This window comes from Periplaneta americana, chromosome 6 (genome assembly GCF_040183065.1).
Source record: "Periplaneta americana isolate PAMFEO1 chromosome 6, P.americana_PAMFEO1_priV1, whole genome shotgun sequence".
In the NCBI taxonomy this organism is placed as follows: Eukaryota; Metazoa; Arthropoda; class Insecta; order Blattodea; family Blattidae; genus Periplaneta; species Periplaneta americana.
In genome coordinates, this window is record NC_091122.1 from 140,759,374 (window position 1) to 140,776,638 (window position 17,265).

Below are 17,265 nucleotides of genomic sequence, written 5' to 3' on the forward strand. Positions count from 1 at the left end.
ACTACATCTTGAATCACAAATTAATAATTTTCACTGAAGTCCATAAGAATAGGAGCACTTTTATCGTCTAACTTTTCTTTTCTCTTCTGCAAATATATATATATATATATATTTTTTTTTTTATTCAATGCAGTGGCACTTGACCGGAGTCATTAACTGTATAATGGTGATAAAAACTAAAATGAAAGCTAGAAAACAATATAAAATGAACAATGTGCAAGTGAAACTACGGAGGAGAGGATGTCAGCACTGCTGCTCTTCTGCAAATATATATTTAGATTGTGATTTTGAAATATATCATGTATGTGGTATAAGCTTTTCATTTTTATTAATTAGAATTCTGAATGTTCAAACTCTGGCTTACTAAATCTATCTTATCAGTTGATATCCCCTGACTAAATTCAACTAAATTATCAGGGTTATATTCTTCAAATTTACTGAGCAGAAACCGCTTCAACAATGTTATATTAGAACATTTGTCACATAATCGTAGTCTAAATATTCTGTTGTTCATGTTGCAAACATCCATTTTAATCAGATCTTTACATATAGCTCTCAACTAGTTTCATCCTGGCAAATAGGAGCTGAAGATTTTGGTATATTGTATATAAACACACTGTGTTTCTGGTGATCCTACTAGCACAGGGTGCTTAACAAATCCATAAATTTTCTAGACATCACAATAACAAAAGTAGACAACAAACACACATTCAAAATATACAGAAAACCAACAACAACAACACATCCAACCACCCCACACAACACAAACAAGCTGCATTCAGAACAATGGTACACAGACTACTTAACATACCAATGAACCAACAGGATTACAACGAAGAACTAAACACAATCAAATAAATAGCACAAGAAAACGGATACAACCCCAACATAATAGACAACATAATATGTAAGACAAAACAAAACCACAAAAAAACAGAAGAATACAACACAAACACAAGAACACAAAAAATACTTCACACTAACATACGAAAACAAAACACACATAAAATTACAACCTCACTCAAGAAATTAAACTACAACATCGCATACAGAACAAATAACACTCTACAAAAACATCTCAACACACAAACAATACAAACAAACAAATACAACCACACAGGCCTATACAAACTCAAATGTAACACCTGCAACAACTTCTACACAGAACAGAAAGGCAGATCATTTCAAACATGTTACAAAGAACACATCACAGCCATAACAAAATTACAAAACACCTCCACATATGCAGAACACATCACAAATGCCAACCACACCTACAGAGACATCAACACAGACATGAAAATACTGCACATCCAACCAAAAAGCCAGAAACTCAACACACTAGAACAATATGAAATATACAGACACACGAAAACACACCCCAACGATATTCTCAACACACAACTCAATTTCAAATCACATACACTCTTTGACTCTACACTACGAACACACCCACACAGGAAACAAGAGGCGCCAAGACCAACAACGACCAGTTCCGAAGATGACCGAAAATAGGTCGAAACATGTTAACAAGGTACGTTAATATTTAACACAAGAAAGTTCTCATCATACATATTCCGAAGTGATACAGTGTTAAAAGTTGTGTAGTCAAGATGTATGTTTAATCTTAATTGGCAAAATGTTGAAACATCAACTATTATGGATAGGTATAGGCCTATCTTGTTTTAAAGGAAGAGTATAATTTTTGTAGATTACAAAGTATAAAGCGTTTCTGTTTATGAATATTTTTTTTTATGCTAACTTTGTCCCTCATACCTGGCAATATTCTGGTGAACTCTGAATTATTATAAAAGTCAGTTACTATTTTCACTGATTCATCTGATATAACTGTGCAGCTTGAAGAGGGCAACAGAACACGTTAAAATAAATAAGAAAAAAAACGAAAACGCATTTTATAACTAAGTGCATGGTTAATTAAAAAATTAGGCACAAAATCTGTGTAGTTTGGCAATACTGCATGGCCAGCTTACCTATGGATACACATACACACTCAGTCTGAATAACAATATTCTGTTTCTTAGTCACTAAAGTAGGGTTGTCAGACTTCATAATGGCAGGAAGTAATGATATAAGTTAATCTTTGTACGATGTTTAATTTGCAAGAAAACTGTTCATTTTATTTAAGAGCAGCATATAAATCATTCCTTGTCAGATTCTCCACTTATGTTGTGAATAAACATCAGAATCGTATGGATAGTACTTATTTAGTAAAACAGTGAAGAAAATTATTTGTTTACGAGAAAAGTATTTATTTGGGACTAACATGGTAGCCTACCGGTATTAGAATTTTTTTAAAATCTGCGTAGTTATATTACTTCCACTCTGTATAGTTTGTCACCTGAAATTTCACTCACTTTAACAACAAGCAACTATTTTGAGCTTCTTGAAATGATGTGGAAACACAAATCGTAACATTCAATTACACTGAGCTCTACACAATTGTAATTCTTTTGTGAGGCCTAAATGTGGTGCTACACCATTAACTAGGTGGTACTGTATCAGTTTTCTTTGTTTTTGAGAGTGAGTTTGAAAATTAGAATTTACAGTTCCTTCATAGATTTTATCGAAATAATTTTTTTTTTCTCAAGAACCTCTCATTCCTCCAAAACAGATTTTTTCCCTAACAAAGGCTAGTGCAAAACCTAACTGTAAACAAAAAAAAAATATATATATCAACAATATTGAAGATACAGAAAATTGTATTTTATAACAATATACATTTGCAATTTTGCTAGTAAATTTGATATGTCAGTAAATAAATTTCAATAAATGTATTATACTGACTTCAGAAAACCATATTGTGAAGATCTCCAATGTATACCGTACTGGAGAAAATAAGGCAAGAATCAAGGCTCTAGCTTTCATCCTTCACTTTTTATGTCTACTTATGTTCTACAGTACTCTGCACTCATCAGTATCACAGTTTCTGAGTGTAAACACATGAACTTCAACAGACTGTAGCCCATAAACGCAACAATCAACTAGTCCAAAATTTTGCCAGATTTCTATACAAGTACACATAAAACTCATGACAAAATACCACAGCAATCGCTGTAGGTGGGTGACATGGAATGACCCCATGGTAATTAATTCTAACCCGTTTATGTCTTCTTTTTTTATAATTAAATTACCTCCAGTCAATTTGAAGACTAAAGGCTGGTTCACAATAAACCGGGAATGAGAACCAGAATGAAAACGAGAAGCAGAGGACATGAATATGAAAATTTTTTATTCACAATAAACCGAGAACGTAGACGACTATGCATATCGATATGTATGTCAATAACGATATGTAAAGTCGATATTACGCATTCTGATGTTATTTGTGTATAATTGACTAATGGTGTTCTCTCATGAGTACAAGGCAGCCAACATAAACACAGGTTAAACAACTTCGAAATTTCAACTGAAACATTTCATTCATATGCCCATGCATCTTTATTATCACAACCTATTTTAAGTCTACCATAACATAAAATAATGAGAGAAGAAACATTTGTAATAGAACAAAAATGAACACAACAGTAGTTATTGAATTGAAGCGTGAATATGTAGTGTGTAATATAACCAATACAGTAATAAAATATGATTCGCTTCCGATGCAGCTATTGAAAGCCACGTATTCTCCTTCATTTACTCATCTTTATACGAGGTGCGCCTCTCATCGTAAAAGTGAGGATTTTCCTCAACACTCAATATTAGAATCTCATCAAATAAAGCTTGTTCCATGATGCACAGCACAGAGCAAAATAATACATAAGTTATGTCACAGTCTTCTTGCTACAAAATATACGACGACAAAATAGCTTTTAGATGGCAATAGAATGAATCTAGTGGGCTGTGATCGGAAACGTGAACACCAAAGTTGAAACTTGACCAACTCTCTGTTCCCGATCTCGGGCTCCGGCAAGCTTTTCGTTAATTGTGAATGCTCACATTTAAATGTATACATTTAAACAATTTTACCGTTTTCGTTTTCGTTCCGATTCTCGTTTCCGGTTTATTGTGAACCAGCTTTAACTTTACCTTAAAGTAAATTATAACATCCGAAAAATACACTACCGGTATTTTTTTGACGTAAATACGAATGTCTCTATGTGGAAGGGAATTCAACAAAAACAGCATTACATTAGATGTGAGTGAAAGATTTCAGTGTAAGATCCAGCACTGGGATACCTTTAACTGTTGATTACTCAGGGATGAAGAGTGCAATGGTAGTATAACTTACATTTGAAAGGTTGAGATGGGCCAGCCATGTTGAAAGAAGTGAAGAGGGATCATTACTGAAGAAGATTTATAGAGGGAAGTCGGATGGTAGAAGATGTGTTGGAAGACCTAGGAAGAAATGGATTGAAAGGGTTAAAGAAGATATAAAGCAGATGTGTACAAGGGCAAGGAGGAGAAGAACTCAGGACAGAAAAGAATGGACTTCTATTGCTAGGCAGGCTCTGTTCCTTCAAGGAACGTAATCACCATGGAGTAAGTAAGTAATATAACTTATATGTAAAACAATCAGAAAATAAACACCTATAATAATACACATAGGGTGAAAAGAACTGGCAATCCTACACTATTATCTTCTGGCCCAGCTGCCTCATGAGTGATGCCTTGTTGGTGTCACTTGTGAGGTCCAGACCTGTCTTCGGACAGTTGACTAAACAATAACAATAATCTATATTATATTTTATTGTAATTACAGTAGTTTCCATTTATTTTTACATTAATAAACATATATCTGTAATTTTTTTACGTTAGTTTTATGTGTAACATTCCAGATATCTCATGATTTTCCACACAGTCATCACTCCATTATGTATAATTGTGCCTCATGGTTTTCCACACAGTCAGTCTCACTTCATTCTCTAATATCTAACAGGGTTATTGTTTAATCAACTGTCCGAAGACAGGTTTGAACCTCACAAGTGACACTAATAAGGTATCACTAATGAGGCAACTAAGCCAGGAGATGAGATAATTGGTTAGATGGCCAAAAGATTGATAAATTGGCAACTTACTAGTGTTAATTATTGAAGTACGTGTGGCTTACAGCTGTTTCGGTGTATATACCATCATCAGAGCCTACTGGATCATAGCGTCATCTTGATATCGCTTCCTGTTTTAAGGGTGTGTTTGTGTGTTGTAATGTGGAGTCAAATAGTGAGTGTGTTCTGAAATTGATCTGTGTGTTGAGAATTTGATTAGGGTGTGTTTTAGTGTGTCTGTATATTTCACCCAGGCCACCTGGTTTCGTGGCTAGACGCACTAACTGTTACTTCACAGGTGTGGACAACACGAATTCTTCACATTCCAAACTACCTTCCACTTTTTTCAGCGTTGCGTGCTATAGAAGACCCAAAATTATGGATACAAAAAAACCATATATTGAGTGGAAAACGTCAGCAAAATACTTGGGCATTACCCTTGACAACAGACTGAATTTTTCCAACTATATTAACGACATGCGAGCTTGGACCAGTTGTATGCTCTACTTAATAAAAACAGAAATGTAAATTTTAAAACCGGCATTACATTATACAAAAGCCTAATTAGACCAATAATAATGTATGCCTGTCCAGAGTGAAGGCAAGCACAGAATAGGTCCTAATTATTATAAAGATTCAAATTTTTCAAAATAAAATTTTAAGAGCGTCATATTGAAATCTATTTCAAACTGAAGAAACATTTAATACCTGGTGTCACACTTACCCACTGGACTTTATAACTTTATAGTCTAATGTATAATTTCTATTAAAGTCATCAATCAGAACCTACTTTGATTAAACTTCTTTAACTTCAGCCTATAGAATTGTGACAACGTTGAGTAATAAACAATACCTCAAGATGTCCTATTGTCTGTACAAGAGGAACCACTGCCAATCCAGCATCTCCTGCAAGCTTGAGCAGTTCACGAGCTTCTTCTATTGTGTATGCACCAGCAGGGCACGATGGGCCATTGGAGCCTAGAACAGCTAGATCTCGAACATATGGGAAAGTATCTTCCCATTCTATCAACAGACCTGTAGCTCCCCAGTCACGTAACAGCGGAAACAGCTGAAAATATTCATAATGATTTATCAAATGTAAATAAAACTATGAAAGATTCGTTAACTTAACTAAGCGTAAGTTGCATTCTTACCTGGGCTAAATAAGTTATTTTCGGTGGAGCGCCTTTTAAATCCAAGTGAACAAGCCTGAAATTAAATTATATTTATTTAACGTTTTAATAATCTTACTCCAAATCATAAATATATAAATGCCTGTATAATGTAGGCTACCTATGAGATCCGACAGTTAACGATTCCATTGTATATTCTACATTGGTCCATATTTATAATAACTATGTTCTGTCACTTGTAGTTCTACAGGTATCATGGTTTAATGTAAATATTATTACTATTATATATTCATTACGTTACACACAATTCTGGTAATAGTGTTACATCATTGAGAAATTAGTAATGCACACGAACTGTCACTACGGTAATTACTTTTTATAACTTCATGAATTTGTAGCTTGATGTCTTTTTTGTCGCTTATTAAAGCTACAATATGGTAATGGAAGGTACACAGTATTTTTTTAAGTCTGTAATATATCACTTCGTCTTTAACCCCTGCAATATAATTTTACAAGAACCCTAGAAAAACACAACACAATGTTAGGTTGGCAATTATGCGGACAAATGACATCTGAATAGCGTATGTTGTCAAACTGGGTATCACTCAGTGTCGCCAATACAGCGGCTTTCCCCGCTAGATCTAGCGTTTTTTTCAGAGTGTTTAGCGGGTAAAATCCTGGAGTAAAATTTATGAAATGTGTATTACTCAAATAGGAATTTAGTTGGTTTTTTAAACAGTCAAGCGGTAAGAAATAACAATGACAATATAGCAATTTAGCGGTTTCTACACTGTAGATTAGCGAGTTTCCAAGAATCGAGTTGGCGATACTGGTTTCCACCTTCATGAGCTCGAAGGCATGTCTGATGGGGACTGTTTTTCTCTTGATGCGAAGTAGTGGTGGGGATGGGAGGGATCCCCTCCCCCCCACATCACAAAATATGTTTTAATATTAGTATATGTACTTTATAAAGTACAAAGTAAGCAAAGAAAATAATATTGATCTATTACGGTATCATCACCAGCAAGCTGACAACAATCAATACCGTAACTTAGGAATCACACAACTTATCTTAAGCCTGTTCACGGATATAATAATAATAATAATAATAATAATAATAATAATAATAATAATAATAATAATAATAATAATAATAATACTTACTTACTTACTTACAAATGGCTTTTAAGGAACCCGAAGGTTCATTGCCGCCCTCACATAAGCCCACCAGCGGTCCCTATCCTGTGCAAGATTAATCCAGTCTCTATCATCATATCCCATCTCCCTCAAATCCATTTTAATATTATCCTCCCATCTACGTCTCGGCCTCCCTAAAGGTCTTTTTCCCTCCGGTCTCCCAACTAGCACTCTATATGAATTTCTGGATTCGCCCATCTTTATTGTGGTCGTGCCAGAGAATCAGTCCTATTCCGAGGCTTATTGTAGGGATTCGTAACAACTGTTTTTTACGGTGATGGGTTGTTAGCCCTTCGCCCAACCCCCAAGCTGGAGGACCACCCCCTTATCAGCTGTCCACGACTGCTTATTCAATATATTCGCAGCTACCCTCCATATCTGGAGGCCGTCTCCTCTATCCGCAACCTGAGGTCTCGCCATGCCGTGGTGATAGGGACACACAATACATGGAATAATAATAATAATAATAATAATTATTATTATTATTATTATTATGATCAAGATGCAAGAGAAACTCAGTGTGACCAAGCGTAGAGTCATATCGAATGAGGATAATAATAATTTTATGTATGGTATTCTCTACCTACGATTCTATCTCCCCCTCCCATCAGAAATCTAATTCGCACCCTGCATAGACTTATTTAATAACTGTTTTTTTTTCCGATTCCCATAACTCGTTTCCTTTTCTAACCTGCTGAGGTCTGTCACTGGGAGTTTTTTCCCACGATATCTACTCTGTAGGATGCTATGGTGGAACCGAATAGCAACATTGCCGTGCTCGATGTTGTACCTATATAGTTTTTGATTGCTATTGATGCTGCTGCTGCTGCTATGTATATTGAATGCTGTAGATGTTTGTAATTTTACCCCTAGGTATTTGTATTTCTCTACAACTTCCAATAGTCTTCCAGCTATTTATATCTTGTCCTCTTCTCTTAATTTCCCTCTTTTTCGAACGTCATATACACTGTTTTCTCCTGATTTATTTCAAGTCTATTTTCTGTTGTCCACTTTTCTAGATCGTTTTCTTCCTTTTGTACTTTGTCTATGTTTGACGACTGTATGATCATGTCGTCAGCATACATTATTACAGCAGTTTTGTTTCAGGGTCGTTGCTGATTGAGGTGATATCTGCTGTAAGGACATTAAAAAAAAAAGAGTGTGGCTGGTAGGATCTCCTTGTAGCACACCATTGGTTTGTACGATCTGGTTGAATATTGTTATGGAGTCATTTATCTGAATGTAGTTGTATTGCAGGAGGTTTTCTATTGCTTTTGTTAATGGGTGCTCGTCACCGCTGATTTTCTTCAATTTCTTTAGTACAGGGTGATCCGTTTGGGTATGGATACAATAAAAACACTGTAAAACATTTACTACTGAACTTTATTTGTTGAAACTTTGTGCACACAACACTGAAAGATGGGAGATTCCTCAGAGCTCAACATGACCCCCATTGCACACCCAGCACAATTCATAACAGCGATGCAATTCAGCTATGTCCGTTGTAACGTAAGAGGGGTGATTTGTTGAAAAACTTGAGTAATTTTTACTCTCAGATCATCAATGTTGTCGACCTGGTTGGCGAGTTGGTATAGCGCTGGCCTTCTATGCCCAAGGTTATGGGTTCGATCCTGGGCCAGGTCAATGGCATATAAGTGTGTTTAAATGCGACAGGCTCATGTCAGTAGATTTACTGGCATGTAAAAGAACTCCTGCGGGACAAAATTCCGGCACATCTGGTGACGCTGATATAACCTATGCAGTTGCGAGCGTTGTTAAATAAAACATAACATTATATCAATGTTCCTGGATTTCTGTGAATATACAATGTCTTCAACAAAACCTCACAAGAAGAAGTCATGAGGGGTTAGATCTAGGGAGTTTGGGTACCAAGCCAAGAGATAGCTGCTTCTCGTACTGGGTTTCACCTGCGACCTCCTGCATGTTTTTTAACACAATCTGTTTCTACAAATGTTCGATACAACATTATGGAATCATATTTAGGTACATTACGCACATCATGCTTATGTCGAAATTCCCTTTGAACTCTTTTAACACTCAAGTTTAGCATACCAAAGGACACATTATGCCTGCTGTTGATTTGTAGTAGCCATTTTAATCATCTACGATTTTCATTTGTCCTTTCAGATTATGTATTGTTGAATGTCATAATATATATGGAAACTCCCATCTTTTAATCATAATATAACCAGCAAGCAATTTTTCCTACTATCATAATAGCTTTATAATAATAAATTAATATTATCCGTACCCAAACGGATCAGACTAGTATTTCTCTGTTTATTAAGTCGAAAGCTTTTTTCGAATTTTCCAAGTCAACAAAGCTGTCTACGAGTATTTTCAACTAATTCCAGTTGAACCGAATTTCTTCCCTAAGTTTAACTTCATCAAATGTAAGAGTTCTCGCAGATTCATTCTCTTTTTTGTCACTAAAACTTTGTGCAATGGCGTTTGTTGCATGGGAATATATGTCGCAGGGGCATTTAAAACTCTTCACCAATTTTCTTAAGTGAGTTTCAGAAGCTAAGGAAAGCTACCCCTTTTTACTTTTCAATTGACATTTCTTTAATATTGTATCAACTACAGTTTTCTGCTTTTTTTGAGACACATAATCTTTTGATTGCGTGAACCTGGTCTTCGATTTCACATTTCTAGTGGTCTTTTTAAGCATATTTATTTTACATAGTATTTGCGATATTTGGTTTCTTCCGCATTCTAGTTATTTGCATTTCTGATTCTTAATTTTTTTATTTCACAAAGCATGTGTGTTCTGGCTTTTACGGTATCAAAGCTATGTTTAACTGATAAACTTAACAACTTACTGATACACGTAATTACATTATTCTGGTTTTCAATACCAGTATTGACAGAACATGTTTCTTCTGTGCACAAGGACTGCCTTTTCTTAGATTTACATTTCATAACTGTCTTAGAAAGATAATTGGACATGTTAACAAATCAATCAATTCTCTAGGAACATTAAATTGACAACTTCTGACCAGTAAAAATTACTGTCAAGAATAAAGAACAGCTATAAACAATTATTACATACGATGACATAACAAACATTACAGCATGCTAGTGGCAACTACCGTCTCAGATGAATGTGCTGCCAGTTTCGGGAGACCACCACTCTATTCAGTTGGCTTATGGAAAAAGCAGAGTGCACACTTTCTCTTCTATTCATTATGGTCGTACCTTAATACGTGTTGTGCTTGCAGAAAGTATCAGCACTATGCAGAATGACCTATGGGAAGCACTGACATCTCAAGTTCATGCCGAGTCTTTGGGATCAGCATTTAACAGTAAAAGAAATCCTGGACACTTTAGACAGGGTTCTGAGTAGTTACCATAACAAGGGATTACACCACTGGTTCTGTTCATCTGCAGTAGGTGAGAGAGAAAGAAAGAGGCGGAAAGCGAGACTTAAAAAAAGGCCACTCCAGAATAGGTCCAAACTGAATCACCATCGTCATCATCATTATCATCATCATCATCATCATCATCATCATCATCATCAGCTGCTTCACTCCAAGGATTAAAAATTCTGCCCATTTCTTCCTCACAGCGATTCCTTCCATTTTTTTTCTAGTCTACCTACATATCTACCTCCAAATGGTTTGTATTAAAAGCATGTTTTGGTGTTCTGTGGTCGTCCATTCTTTGTATATGCTCATACCATTTTTGCTTACATCTTTCTGTTTTCTAATTTATTGCTTTTGTACTAAGTTCTTTTCTGACTGTTTCATTATTTTTATGATATAACTTTGTGCAACTTTGAGTTCGTCTTAAAAATTTCATCTCTGCTTTTTATAATTTACTTTGGATTTTTTTTGTATCCTGTCAATATATTTTATGTATACAATTTCTAGATTTTTATTAACAAAGTAATACCTTAACTATCTATAGTTTAATGAAATCGTACAGTCTCTGTTAAAAAAAATCATGAAACACAATGAAAAAGACAATGAAATAGCAGAGAAGATATTTTTCACAACTTTTCAATGAAATAGCTGTTTACTTCCATTCTGATATATATTTGTCATATCCTCAGCAGGATCTTCACTTTTAGTTATCCTGTCTTAACTTTCTGCAGGAAATCTTCGCGTTTCTTTGTTGAACTTCAATATCCTTCTTCTTATAAGTCTGCAACAATATCACTTACTTCACACTTTTCCTCCCTTGTATTATCTTCATGTGATTTTGTAAATCACTCTACATGATGCAGTTTAAAAAACAGAATAAACTCCGAATGTTCTTCTCCTTCTGTGATTTTATTTTATTCTTTAGCACAGAAGTTAAATTTTCTAAAGATGTTTCACTGAAGGCAACTTGTTTCTTCAGAAACTGAAAAGGTATGAAGCTGCTACTGTAGGTTGAAGAGACTGCTAATATCCTACATTGTTGAAAACATAATTTAAGGTGTCTGACTGCGAAAGTAGTGGGCCCAGGATCAAATCCTGGTTGGGACAAGTTGCCTGGTTGAGATTTTTTTGGGGGTTTCCCCGAATTCATTAAGAGCAAATGCTGGGCAACTTTCAATGCCAGACCGTGGGCTTAGCTTGTTGTCATTATCATCATTTCATCCATCCTGTCTACTTCTATACTCATGTCATCCCATTATATGGGGTAAATACAATTCGAATTAATGGCAAAGCAGAATTCTGCACCATAATCGCCAAAAAGACATGCAGAAGTGCAAATAGCTGCATGCCAATATGCTGGCATTGGAAGCAAAGAAAAAAGAAGTTATAATATTCAGTAGACCTACTCACCCTCCTCACAATAGCTGATGAAATGTTGCCCATCTTGTATGATACATAAATCACACAGTCGTAAAAAACTATTCTTCTAGGAATACATCCTAAATCAGCTCAGACTTCAGTTTTCTTTGGTAAGCATATGAGGTTGTCGTTGGCTTTTCTGATCATTCACAGAACTCATTTCATTAAACCTATTCATAAAATTTAGTATTGTTTTTCTATATGTAACTGGGCAGAAAGGATATTTATGTCTAAAGTTTTCTCTTGTTCTGTCACATGATTTCTTTTTCCAAATGTACATTTTCAGAATGTGTACATATTCACACACTGAACATGTAACCATTGCAAAACATAATACAACATAAGAGAATAAGTTATACTTGTTCTTAGCTGACTCACTGCACAGCTAATACATGAAGCGATCAGTCTGCCAATGCAGAGTGAGCCCCAGTAGATGCAAACACCTACTGCTGATCAGCCAACAGGAACCCAGGGAACAATTGCTGGGACTCACTATAGTAAAAGCCTATTTAATTATTACAATGATTTAATGCATATTAATTTTACTTGATGCATATCTGCAGCAGCATTATGTTCATACATTTCATTCTCAAATAGATCTACCTCTAGTACTGTAATACCAAGCTTTGAATGAAATTACTGTATCTTTACTTGATCATTTATACGCAAATATACAAAAGGTATGAAATAATTAACTACAAATCAGTTTATACAGTATTAAATATAAATAATAAATTACGCTGGCCATCTACATTACATATTTTTGTATAATGCATAATTGCAGCATCCTAAACGAAAATGTGAAACATAATCTTGAAACAAATAAATAAGAAAATAATTTAAGATATGCGAAATATTTGTATTTAAAATGGAACAAAGAAAGAACTGTACAGCATGTTTCAAAATCATGGTAACACTTTCATATGATTATTAAGTATCAATGAAAAATTAACATGGTGCACGTCATTTGATAGTCGAACTCTCAAAATTTCAGGTTTTAAGCTTTGGAAAAGGTATTATTTCTGTTGCCATGAGAAACATTGTTGAAAATAGAAACTCCACAACATAAATCATTTTGCGTTCTGCAGCTTACAAAAGGTACAAAGGTTGTTTCGTAGATATGTTGTTTTCCGACTGACTATCTATCACATCATTGGATTGGACATGCTACTGCAATTGATCTGGCTTATCGTGCTTGGACACCCAGGTCACCAGACTTGGGGTAGGTAAAGGATGCAGTTATGCGCCACCTCTACCCCGAGACATAGAAGAAGTAAGACATGAGATCACTGCTGCAACTGCGTCCATAAAGAGAGATATGTTGAAGAGTGTGTGACATGTATTTGACTATTGTTTTTTTATGACGCTTTAGCAACTGCGATAGTTATCTAGCATCTGAGTGAAATGAAGGTGATAATGCCAGTGAAATGAGTCAAGGTCTAGTACCGAAAGTTACCCAGTATTTGCTCGTAATGGATTGAGGGAAAATTGGAGATTTATCTTTCGAAGAGGTGGAAAAATTCAAATATCTTGGAGCAACAGTAACATATATAAATGACACTCGGGAGGAAATTAAACGCAGAATAAATATGGGAAATGCGTGTTATTATTCGGTTGAGAAGCTTTTTTCATCTAGTCTTTTGTCAAAAAATCTGAAAGTTAGAATTTATAAAACAGTTATATTACCGGTTGTTCTGTATGGTTGTGAAACTTGGACTCTCACTTTGAGAGAGGAACAGAGATTAAGGGTGTTTGAGAATAAAATTCTTAGGAAAATATTTGGGGCTAAGAGGGATGAAGTTACAGGAGAATGGAGAAAGTTACACAATGCAGAGCTGCACGCATTGTATTCTTCACCTGACATAATTAGGAACATAAAATCCAGATGTTTGAGATGGGCAGGACATGTAGCACGTATGGGCGAATCCAGAAATGCATATAGAGTGTTAGTTGGGAGGCCGGAGGGAAAAAGACCTTTGGGGAGGCCGAGACGTAGGTGGGAAGATAATATTAAAATGGATTTGAGGGAGGTGGGATATGATGGTAGAGACTGGATTAATCTTGCTCAGGATAGGGACCAATGGCGGGCTTATGTGAAGGCGGCAATGAACCTCCGGGTTCCTTAAAAGCCAGTAAGTAAGTAAGTAATGGATTGAAGGAAAACCACAGAAAAAAAACCTCAACCAGGATTTTAATCTGGGTCCACTTGTTTCACAGTCAGACATGCTTGACAGCAGTGGACAAATCATATTAATGTATGCCATGTAACAAAAGATTTCCAGATTGAATGTTTATAATGTTTCAATAAAAACTTACGTAGAGAGTTTCTTAAATTATATGCACCAGCTATTGTATCATTACTATTTATTTAACAATAACCCTATAAGTTTCCATAACTTTGAAACATGATGTATATTGCATGTTATTTCCAGATCATAATCCTTCCTTGAACAAATGCAATAGAAATTGGAATGTTCTGATGGAAGATGGAAGATAGTTCAGCAACACTAATATCATTCCCTCACCACCTCAAATTACTACACAGTTTCCATACACCCTCTCCACTTGGCATACGATGAAATTCACACACTTCACTTAACATGAACTTAAAAAGAGGAGATGATCCTGGAGGTAAACGATTACTAAATTGAGAAAGTATTTCCTGAGTTGTAGCGCGACCATCAACTGATGCACCAAAAGCTACAAAGTTACGTATATCTGTAAGGAGTTCCATGTGGTCCTCTTGAACTGATCCAGATGATGGTGTTACAGTTTCTTCTTGTGCATCTTCTCCTGTATTCTCTTGTTCAGGTTCCTCCATTACAGGTTCCAGAAGACGGTTTCGAGCTCGCATACGGGACAACAGTTCACTAGAGGACATGGGTTGCTCATTCTTACTGTCCTGTGAAGGACCTGCTTCTTTGGAGTTATTTTTAACGACACTCGTGGAAGAACTTGCAGCAGTATTTTTCTTACCAAATCTAAGCCTACAATAAAAAAATGTATAAGATTAAATTGTTAGAAACTAATAAGACAGATACCAAAATTTTTCATAAAAAAGTCTCTCAAATATTACAGATGTCCATCACAGAGGCTATACAACTGCTGCTGTTTGATTAGTAGTATTAAAAGATGTATAATGTGACAGTCAACATAAATCCTTACCTAGCTTGAGATGTTGAAACATTACGTGACCTAAGGATTCCACTCTGACCCGTCCATGATGGAACTCCTCTATCAGCCTGCCAACATTCTCTTCGTGATTCTTTCATTGCCTTCACAGCTTCTTTTGCTACTCGTTTTGCTTCCCCTTCTACTAGCGCATAGTCTGCATCTCCTCCTTCCATGATGGTGTCATGTCTCATTGCTGTCTGAATACCTACACAATCAAATATACAAATTATTTAAATTGTCATACATATCAGCATTGTGCATAATAAATACAGTTAATAAACCTTTCTAGTCTACAGCAGTATATCAAAATCCAATTTCCACATCTTCATATCTATAGGACACACTTTAAGGGATGATTCATAATACAGTGAAGTCCACACCTGTGGAGTAACGGTTAGCACATCTGGCCACGAAACCAGGTAGCCCAGGTTCGAATCCTGGTCGAGGCAAGTTACCTAGTTGAGGTTTTTCTAGGGTTTTCCCTCAACCCAATATAAGCAAATGCTAGGTAACTATCGGTGCTGGACCCTGGACTCATTTCACCAGCATTATCACCTTCATCTAATTCAGACACTAAATAACCTGAGATGTTGATATAGTGTCATAAAATAACCCACTTAAAAAAATACGGTAAAACTTCGGTTATACATTTCTCAATAAATTATACATTTTTTTTTTTTTTCTGAAGTCCTGGCAAAACAGGCAACATATTTGCAACCAAGACCTCTTCAAGTGATATCTCTATCCAGTGCTTTTGCTTCAGTAAAGTCTCATTTTACAAACCTAAGGATCAACAATTGGCTCTCTTCTGACAAAGGGAAGATTTTACAGTCTGTATAAAAGAAACCAAATGACCTGGAAATGTACAAAAACTTGCCCAGACAAGTTCAAACATTTTTAACAAGAGCCAGAACAGGTCATATTGTCACTCAATTGTACCTACACCGATTTCACATTTCTGATAATCCTTCTTGTCTGTGGTGTAATAATCATGATGAAGATCTGGAACACATTCTTCTATACTGTCCATCCATAAACCACAAAAGAAGTAAATTAAAATCATCAGTACCAGTTGCAGAAGACACAGCACTGCAGTATATATTGACTACACCCCAACTCTGGCTACTAGCAACAGGCATCTATAATGAACACCGATCAAAATACCCCTCATTTCTCATGAAAAACAAAAAACTGAATAGACTACAGTGGACTATAGTGAACATTATGTTGTCAACAAACAGCTGGATACATTAAGAAGATTGATTGATTCTGAAGTCCCGGGAAAATTTCTATACTTTCCATGTTAATTTATTTCAGTTATATGTTTTTTACACTTATACAATCGTATTTTAAACCCTGGAAGATACAAAACTTCATTTATATGTTTTAATTCAATTTTGTTCGAAATTAGGTTTGCTATGAAAATGTAAGAAAGTGGAAATACCATATTTACTCCAATTTTTTTATCCTAAAATCCGGGGGTGGGTGGGGGGACACTGACGAATATAATACGCACCTGTGCTAAAACCACTCAAGATTAAAATTATATTATCAAGATAGGTTATAAAGGCACTCCCTTACCTCTAGTTATACATCATATTCATCCTCAGTTGCAGTATCAGAACTGTAACTTATGGTCAACAGGTAGGTTTGGTGTTAGAACATTGACTGACAATCACTAATGTCATGCCACTTTTTCATCAGTAATTTTATTATTGGTAATTTCTTTTGGTTTAATTAAAGACGCGCAATTGTTAAAAGTTGTATTCATAAAATCTCACAATAAAAGAAAAAAAATGTTATTAAGTCATTCTCATAGTTAAAAATATTATTCGTATTAATTATTATTGTCAAAAAGGGACAAATTACGAATGAAAAATGTGCAAAAGACAAAAGACAAGGAAAAACAAAGTCGAAGTGACCATTTCCCTCAGTTATTTCCCACCACATCTC

General features: G+C 35.4%; 2 protein-coding genes across 3 annotated transcripts in view; both read right to left on the reverse strand.

Moving 5' to 3' along the window:
• The window catches only part of LOC138701821 (hexosaminidase D-like), a 29,758-nt gene extending 23,074 nt beyond the window's left edge, over positions 1 to 6,684 (reverse strand). The window contains exons 1-3 of the mRNA XM_069829100.1: positions 6,297 to 6,684; positions 6,158 to 6,212; positions 5,857 to 6,072 (exon numbers count right to left, since the gene is read on the reverse strand). Of these exons, the coding sequence (XP_069685201.1) occupies positions 5,857 to 6,072; positions 6,158 to 6,212; positions 6,297 to 6,325 (300 nt within the window). The 5' untranslated portion in view covers positions 6,326 to 6,684. The remainder of the gene's footprint in view (positions 1 to 5,856; positions 6,073 to 6,157; positions 6,213 to 6,296) is intronic.
• Positions 6,685 to 12,976: 6,292 nt separating this feature from the next.
• Positions 12,977 to 17,265, reverse strand: part of LOC138701823 (DNA excision repair protein ERCC-6-like) — a 43,806-nt gene continuing 39,517 nt past the window's right edge. For both annotated transcript variants that reach the window (XM_069829101.1, XM_069829102.1), the window contains exons 22-23: positions 15,304 to 15,517; positions 12,977 to 15,125 (exon numbers count right to left, since the gene is read on the reverse strand). In XM_069829101.1, the coding sequence (XP_069685202.1) occupies positions 14,660 to 15,125; positions 15,304 to 15,517 (680 nt within the window). In that variant the 3' untranslated portion in view covers positions 12,977 to 14,659. The remainder of the gene's footprint in view (positions 15,126 to 15,303; positions 15,518 to 17,265) is intronic.